Source organism: Macaca thibetana, chromosome 11, assembly GCF_024542745.1.
Source record: "Macaca thibetana thibetana isolate TM-01 chromosome 11, ASM2454274v1, whole genome shotgun sequence".
Classification (NCBI taxonomy): Eukaryota; Metazoa; Chordata; class Mammalia; order Primates; family Cercopithecidae; genus Macaca; species Macaca thibetana.
Window position 1 is genome coordinate 61,440,048 of NC_065588.1, and position 8,638 is coordinate 61,448,685.

Here is an 8,638-nt window from a genome sequence, read left to right on the forward strand (position 1 = left end):
CGTGATTGGTTTTTATAAAAATCAGAATTTTTCAAATGCATTGGTCACATTTCATTATTCCATATCAAAAAACTGCATTTGTGAATGTTACACAAATCTCATTGGAAAGGTCTTCAAATATTGTGAAGTTGTCCAGATCACAAAGATGAATGCTAGTTTTTCAAAATTCTACTTTTTACTTGAATGCTCAAATCTTATAATTGGTAACCCAGTCAGTTTTTCTTTAGTTTATAGGCTTACTGCTTTTATGTGTTGAGAATATGTCTGTGAAACATCCGTATCTGGAAGAGTTTGCCATTTCTTTGTTCATTTGTAAATAGTATTGCATTTTAAAAAGTGGTGAATTCACTCTTATGATGGCACTGATAAACTAATGATAATAAAGAACTTCCAAGCCCGGCGCAGTGGCTCATGCTTGTAGTCCCAGCACTTTGGGAGTCCAAGGCTGGCGGATCACTTGAGGTCAGGAGTTTAAGTCCAACCTGGCCAACATGGTGAAACTTCGTCTCTCCAAAAGTACGAAAAGAAAAAAAAAAAATTAGCCCTGCCTGGTAGCTGATGCTTGTAATCCCAACTACTTGGGAGGCTGAGGCAGGAGAATCGCTTGAACCTAGGAGGCAGAGGCTGCAGTGAGCCAAGATTGTTCCACTGCACTCCAGCCTGAGTGAGAGAGACTCAGTTCCCAAATATGTAAAATTAAAAACAAAAAAAGCAAAATATTCACACTGATTATATTGGAGTAGTGGGAAAATGCTTTTTTTTTCTTTTTTCTCATTCTTTTTAAATTTTCAGTAATGAATATTTTATGTTATGTAGTTAAAATAAAATGTTATATAGAGTGTGTTATAAGGGATACCTTACAGAGAGTCGAATGTAGATTAAGAATAGTTATTTTTCTCTATTTTTGTTGTTAGGATTTAGGTCCTGAATATGAAGGTATATTTAACACTTCATTGCAGTGGATCTTAGAAAATGGAAAAGATGTTGGAATAAGGTAAAGGATCTGATTTCCACTTTGACCATTTTGTACTGGGAGAAGTGATTTTGACTTTAAATTCTACCTTACTTATTTTTACATAGGTGTGTTGGTTTTGGCCCTGAGGAAGAATTGACAAATATAACTGATGTGCAGTTTTTACAGTCCACAAGACCACTGATGTCTTTTTGGTGTCGTTTTCGACGTGCTTTTGTTACTGTAACTCACAGATTATTGTTGTTATGCTTAGGTAAGTTGTAAAGGTAAGAAAGGAGATAAATTGCAGTCTGAATTTTTGTGTGTATTTCACTAAATGCCAGAGTTGAGAATTCATTTTTGTGATTATTGCCACATAAGTCACAGCTAGATGTCTTCTCTAAATATAATAAAAATAATGTCAGGATCATTCTAAGGGCTTAGAAAACAGTAATATAAGGAGAGGTAGGAATAAAACTTTGTCATAAGACTGTCACAAAAAAAACAAGTGTGGTCAGTGTATACATAGAAATCTACTTTAGAAAGTAGAATTGAAAAATATAAAAATTGAGCTTATTTTTAAATAATAGTGTTATAAATTAAGTTTATTAAAATTATGTTTAGTTTTTAAAATGTCATTTACCTAAATTAAAATTTTTATCATTTTTAAATTGATAATAGGGATTTAGGTGATAGGTTTTTTTTTTATTATTTCTTTCTTCTTTAAAAATAATTCATTTTGGCCAGCTTTAGTGGCTCACACCTGTAATCGCAGCACTTTGGGAGACTGAGGCAGGAGGATTACTTGCACTCAGGAATTTAAGACCAGCCTGGGTAACATAGTGAGACCCTACCTCTACAAAAAATTTTGAAAATTAGACAGGCATAGTGGCATGTGCCTGTAGTCCCAGCTACTTGGGAAGCTGAGGTAGGAGGATTTCTTGAGCCCAGGAGTTGGAGGCTGCAGTTAGCCATGATTGTACCCCTGCCCTCCAGCCTGGATGACAGAGCAAGACCCTATCTCAAAAACAACAACAACAAAAGAAAAATTCATTTTCTTTTTTAAGATGATTTTTATAAGATTTAGTATGTTTAGTCTTACGAGATTCACTTTTCTAGTCATTTTATGCTGCAAAGGAAAAAAGTTTGTGAAACATAGTTATATTTACTTTTTTTTAAATAGTAGTTAGAATTTAAATGTTCACTTGTCAAGGTAATGGAAGAAATGCTTTTTTCTAGAAGTGAAACTTTGGAAAATGTTCAGTATTAAATTTTTTTATGTAGTTTTAATCGTATAGCTAATTCAGCCATCTGTCTTGAAGATTCATTCCATTGTGGCAGTTAAAATAATCACTGCAATATTATTGAGTGATATTGACCACAATTTTTAAAACACAAAGTATATTAATATTACAGGTGTAGTGATGGTTTGTGTCGTTCTGCGTTACATGAAATATCGATGGACAAAAGAAGAGGAAGAAACAAGGCAGATGTATGATATGGTGGTGAAGATTATAGGTATGGTATTTCTAAGAATCTCAACTATTTCTAAGAATCTCAGGTATTTCTGCAAGAGTCATTGTGTGATTAAACTACAACATTATGTCAAGTTATTGATTCCTTTGTAAATTTTATTTATTTTTAGATGTTTTACGAAGTCATAATGAAGCCTGCCAGGAAAACAAAGATTTACAGCCTTACATGCCTATTCCACATGTACGCGATTCCTTAATACAGCCTCATGACAGGTGTGTTCAAAGCATTATGAGTTCAAGTAAATCAGAAAATATGGGTGCTTTCTGCAGTATTGAAAATCATATTGAGAGCTGTGACCCTTCTCAACTAGACTGACTTACTGCACAGGTTTTGTTTTGTTTGTACTTTATACTCTCTTTCTAAATTCTCTTCTATTATTCTCCTGATTTTGAGTGACACCTGGATTTCTAAGTCATTCTCATTCCTAGGCATTCTTGATTCTTTGTTGTTAGTCTCCATCTTATTTCCTTTAATTTCATATTGATAAAGAAATAGATGATAGCCAGTGGCTGGTGTTTTACTAATGTTTATTAAGTACTAATTTTATTATTAATGAAGATTTTAAAGTAAAAACTAAATACAACTTTTTGAAAATAATAGATAATTCCATATCCTGAAGCAGCATCTTGACCCTAGCAGCACATAATCGCCAGTGGAGCTTTGGGGGAAAAAAAATACAGATGTTGTGCTCTAGCTCTGGAAATTGAAACTCAGTGAATCTGAGATGAGGTATAGGCATCTAAATCTTCTTTGAACAAACTCCATGAGTAGTGGTAAGAACAGCTAGAGTTAACATTACCTCAGATACTAATATTTCAAAAAGATGACATAAGCCAAGATGATAGTAAATTTGCCATTTTGTCCACTTGATAGGAAAAAAATGAAGAAAGTCTGGGATAGAGCTGTTGACTTCCTTGCTGCTAATGAGTCTAGAGTTCGCACGGAAACACGAAGAATAGGTGGTGCAGATTTTCTGGTTTGGCGGTGGATCCAGCCTTCTGCATCCTGTGACAAAATATTAGTTATACCTTCTAAAGTATGGCAAGGTCAAGGTATGTATTTGTAAACATCAAAAAAGTAATATTCTTCCAATTTTTCAAAATGACAAAAATGTGTTAAGTGAAACAGTACAATTCAAAGATGTATGAAGGCAAAGCTGTCTTTCTGGTTCCATTTCATAGAAGGAATCAGTGTTAGCTTCTTAAGTATCCTTCCACACTTTTGTCCTTGCTAATGCAAACATAAATGGTTTATCTTTAATAAAGATGAATATTCCTTGAATCTTGCCTATTTCACTTAAAGCAACTTAGTATTATATATATTAACTGCATTCTTTTCATCTAATTTCTTTATGTAAATAACACATAATTTATGTTATATATACAGTATAATATATATAACTTGTATGTATATAAGTGAAGTTATAACTTTTTAACTGCTCTTTTTTTTTCCAATTTTTGCCTGCCTCCTCTTACTAAGACCTTTCTATTTATATATCCGTCCTGCCAAGTAACTTTTGTGGGTATCTTTCTATATTTTTCTTAATGCCTACATAGTTTCAAAAACATGTATAAATAAGGAAGGGATAAGTTTGTAGGGGGTTTTGAAGATTGGCTGCCATATGTACCCAAACCTTTGCTACACAGAAAAGCAGAAAACAGTGCATCAGAAGATTATGACTTTTTCCTATAAAAGTATGTCAATATTTGCTAAACACAGTATTTGTGGAAAAGGTAAGTAAGTTGTTTTGGACATGCAATACAAAGTCCAGTCATTCCTTTTTTATTCTCCCATTAAATTTCGCTTTGAAAAAGCTTGAAAAAGAGGCTTCTTTAAACATGGCGTAAAAGTGATGCTCTGTCAGGGTATAAAACTAAAGCATCCAGGGCTTAATACCTGGGTGATGGGTTTGAGTTGATGGGTGCAGCAAACCACTATGTCACACGTTTACCTGTGTAACAAATCTACATGTCCTGTACATACATCCCAGAACTTAAATTAAAAAATGATGCTTTGATGTTGCCAACGATTATACTATTTCCTCTAAATGATGCATGCATTTCAGTTTCCCTATAAACTGAAAATAGAGAATTCCTTATTTTACTTGACCTCTTAACAGTGTTTGACAGTTCAGCCCTCCTTGAAACTTTCTTCATTGGGATTTGGGGATGCCACTTTCTTCTTCTTTTTTTTTTTTTTCCTCCTACCTCAGACTTTTCTTCAGTCCTTTTCTAGATTATCCTCTTTTTCTTCACCTCTAGGTGTTAGAGTTTCTCAAGGCCATCTTTTTTTTCCCACTGTGCCATCTCTTCCTAGATGATCATCTTGCTGTGACTTAATTTACCATATTGGGATAACTCCCCAATTTTTTATTTTGAATGAAGTCTGGTTTTCAGATTTTTGTACCCAACTATATATTTCTCTACTAGGAGGTGGGCACCACAGATTCAACATGTACACCAGCCTGATCTCTCCAGTGTTCCTAGTCTAGTTAATGATACCTTTTCCGAGTTGATTCTGCATAAACTTAGGGGTAATTCTTAATCTCTCCTTTATCCCTCTTTGTCCAGTCTTTCAACAGGTCATGTCATGTCTACTTCATAATATGCCCTGATTCTATCCACTTGTCACCTGCACTGTTGGCCTGTCTTACCCACATCATTATCCTCTCCTTCTTAGACAACTATAATATAATAATAACCTTCTAACTGGTCACCTTGCATTCACTTCTGCTTTTACCTGAGTCTCCACATAACAATGTATTTTAAAATTTGTAGTTTTAAAAGACAGATCTCATGCTCTTCTCCTTAAAAACACTTGAGTGGCTGTCTATTACTCTTACGATAATGCCCAAATACTTTTTTGTAGCCTACATCATCTTAAATAATCTGACATCTTCTGTAGATTTATCTTTCTATTCTTACTACTCCAGCCACATTTGCTCCTTCTTGCCCCAGGAGCTGTGTACAAGCAGTCACCTCTGCTTGAAATTTTCCTTTACACACTTCTTTTCACCCTGCTAATTTTTACTCTTCAGTTCCCACATAAATGTCACTTTTTCAGGGAACTTTTATTTTCTCATATGAGGTTAAGTTACTTTTAAAAAGCTGTCTATACTTTCCTTTCTTAGGACTTAATAATCACAGTGGTACTTTCTTGCATGACACTTTATCATCTGTCTCTCCCATTAAACTGTAAACTCTTTGATAGCAATGACTATCTGTCTTATTCACCTTAACATCTAACCAGGGGTCTGGCTCCTAGTAAAAGCATGCAGTGAATATTTTTCGAATGAACTGAATAAGTGAATACCTTTCAACAAATTGGATCAATGACAAATAGTAAATCTAACTTGTTTTTTGTAGCATTTCATTTAGATAGAAGAAATTCACCGCCAAATAGTTTGACACCGTGTCTAAAGATTCGGAATATGTTTGATCCCGTTATGTAAGTATTATGATCAGGGGTACATGTAACTCTTATTCTGAATATTTGGCTGGAAAATGCATGATATTCTTATAATGGTGTGTCTGTAATTGATAATGTTTTTCTTCTGAATCTCTACTACAGAAACGTTATGTTTTTCTCTTTCATTAAATTCCAAGCAAAGATTTGGCCAAAGGACACTAATGTATAAAGATTTGTAACACTTTTATAAATCTTTGTATTCCCTATGAATCCCCATAACAGATAAATAGATAAATGCTTGAGGCAAATTAATGACTCATGTCATTATACATGACTGTCAATATTTTTGCCTCAGTAGAAAATATAGATGAAAAAATCACTGCTTCTTAAAAATTTCAAATCTCAAATTGTAAAACGTTTCCTGTAAAGATGTATACACCTGCTTCTCTACAAAGTCCTGTCTCCACTTGTCAATGTAATATTTGAAGAACTTCTCACTTTATAATTCAAACAACATGCTTCCAGAGAATAGCACAGTCAAAAGTGACTACCTTAGAATTCATAGTATTTCATATATAAGCTGTAATAATTCTTACAGTTAGCTTCCTGAGGGTACTGCTTATCTATGCAGTGATATTACAGATCAAATTCTGTTTAAAAGTCTCGACAGTGGAGTGATATTACAGATCAAATTCTTTTTGTTTTAAAAGTCCCGGCAGTGGTAATTACAGTATGTATAAAATACCCCCAGAGTCTCATCACTCATTGATGAAATTCCAAATAAGTGACAGCTTATTTGGAATTTGTGAGGAATTGGAAATGTGAGGAAGCAGTATGCACACCTGTTTGCACGCGCACGTACACACACACACACACAGAGACACCGCCTCTAATTTTGCAGAGATAGAAACAATTAGCAGTATGATGATACCTCTGTTGGAAATCTCACCTCGTATCTTAGGAACTCACAAGTCCACTATTTTATTACCTAAGGTGAAAATTTGTGATTTAAAGTGAAGTCACTTTCCTCTCTCTCCCACCATCTTTGTCTCACAAGCAAGACAAATGTCCATTACTACAGCAGAAAAACCTTAGAACTGTCGTTATAGTGAGGTGACTGTACAAAATGTTAGTCCTGTATCATTATTTTGGAAAAGAGAAGCTCAAATATAGTATTTACTAAGATTTTTCTTTAGAAATTTGAACATATCATTACAATTAAAGAAAATAACATTCGGCCGGGCACAGTGGCTCCCACCTATAATCCCAGTGCTTTGCAAAGGAGGCCGAGGTGGGTGGATCACTTGAGCTCAGGAGTTTGAGACCAGCCTGGGCAACATGGCAAAACCCTGTCTCTACAAAAAATACAAAAGAAATTAGCCAGGATTGGTGGTATGCGCCTATAGTCCCAGCTATTTGGGAGGCTGAGGTGGGAGGATGGCTTGAGCCTGGGAGGCAGATGTTGCAGTTAGCCAAGATCACGCCACTGTACTCCAGCCTGGGTGACAAAGCAAGACCCTGTCTCAAAATAAATAACATTTAACTTTTACAACTTTAATAAGTTCACAACTCATTTAAAGTACTTATTAACACTAGAAAGAAAACAGAAATAATTGTAAGTACACAGGATTTTTAAACGTAGGAATGACCCAATCCATTTTTTCTGCAGCGGTGGGCTAGTCTTTTATTGCCTCAGCTCTCTGCACTCCTTTTTTTTTTTTTTTTTTGAGACAGAATCTCACTCTGTCGCCCAGGCTGGAGTGCAGTGGCATGATCTAGGCTCACTGCAAGCTCCACCTCCTGGGTTCACGCCATTCTCCTGCCTCAGCCTCCCAAGTAGCTGGGACTACAGGTGCCCACCACCACGCCCGGCTATTTTTTTTTTTTTTTTTTTTTGTATTTTTAGTAGAGACGGAATTTCACCATGTTAGCCAGGATGGTCTCAATCTGAACTCGTGATCTGCCTGCCTCGGCCTCCCAAAGTGCTGGGGTTACGGGCATGAACCACCATACCCGGCCAGTTCTCTGCACTCTTTTACTGGAAAGTGAGAGGAGGGCTGAGACTTCTGAATTATTATTTTTAAATCCACCTCCTGTTAGTCAACAGACATTTACTTAATACCAATTAAAATCATATGTGGTTTTAAAACTATCCCAATTCTAGTAGTATATATATGTTGTAAGAGACAATGAAGAATTTTTACCGAGTAGGAATATGGTTGTTGATTTTTGTTTTCATTAACTTTTAGGGAAATAGGGGATCAGTGGCATTTGGCAATTCAAGAAGCAATTTTAGAAAAATGCAGTGATAATGATGGCATTGTTCACATTGCAGTAGACAAAAATTCACGTGAGGTAAAGTAACTTTTAGTATTGAATTTCATGTTTTGGATTTGTTGCTATTAAACTAAGACTATTTTCTTTCTTTTTTAATATCCCAGGGTTGTGTATATGTTAAATGTCTGTCTCCAGAATATGCTGGAAAGGCTTTTAAAGCATTGCATGGCTCTTGGTTTGATGGTAAGAAATTTGAGTATTATAAACATTTTGAAAAGATAGTTATAGTTTAATTTTAAACTATACCAGATTTCAAGTAAAAGAATTTAGGTTAGCATTTTTTTGAGTAATAATTTTAGATGACTTTAGTTATGTTTTGTGCTCATATGTCTTTTACCACAGTTAATTTTCTACAAATATTAAACAGTTTTACTGATCTAAAATATTATTTTTATCTTACAACAG

General features: G+C 34.8%; 1 protein-coding gene across 1 annotated transcript in view; it reads left to right on the forward strand.

The window, feature by feature from the left end:
- LEMD3 (LEM domain containing 3) overlaps nt 1-8,638 on the forward strand; it is a 79,027-nt gene that overhangs the window by 68,219 nt on the left and 2,170 nt on the right. Inside the window, exons 5-12 of the mRNA XM_050748612.1 lie at nt 915-994; nt 1,081-1,226; nt 2,369-2,470; nt 2,598-2,700; nt 3,362-3,540; nt 5,854-5,935; nt 8,146-8,251; nt 8,338-8,416. Coding sequence (XP_050604569.1) covers nt 915-994; nt 1,081-1,226; nt 2,369-2,470; nt 2,598-2,700; nt 3,362-3,540; nt 5,854-5,935; nt 8,146-8,251; nt 8,338-8,416 — 877 coding nt within the window. The remainder of the gene's footprint in view (nt 1-914; nt 995-1,080; nt 1,227-2,368; nt 2,471-2,597; nt 2,701-3,361; nt 3,541-5,853; nt 5,936-8,145; nt 8,252-8,337; nt 8,417-8,638) is intronic.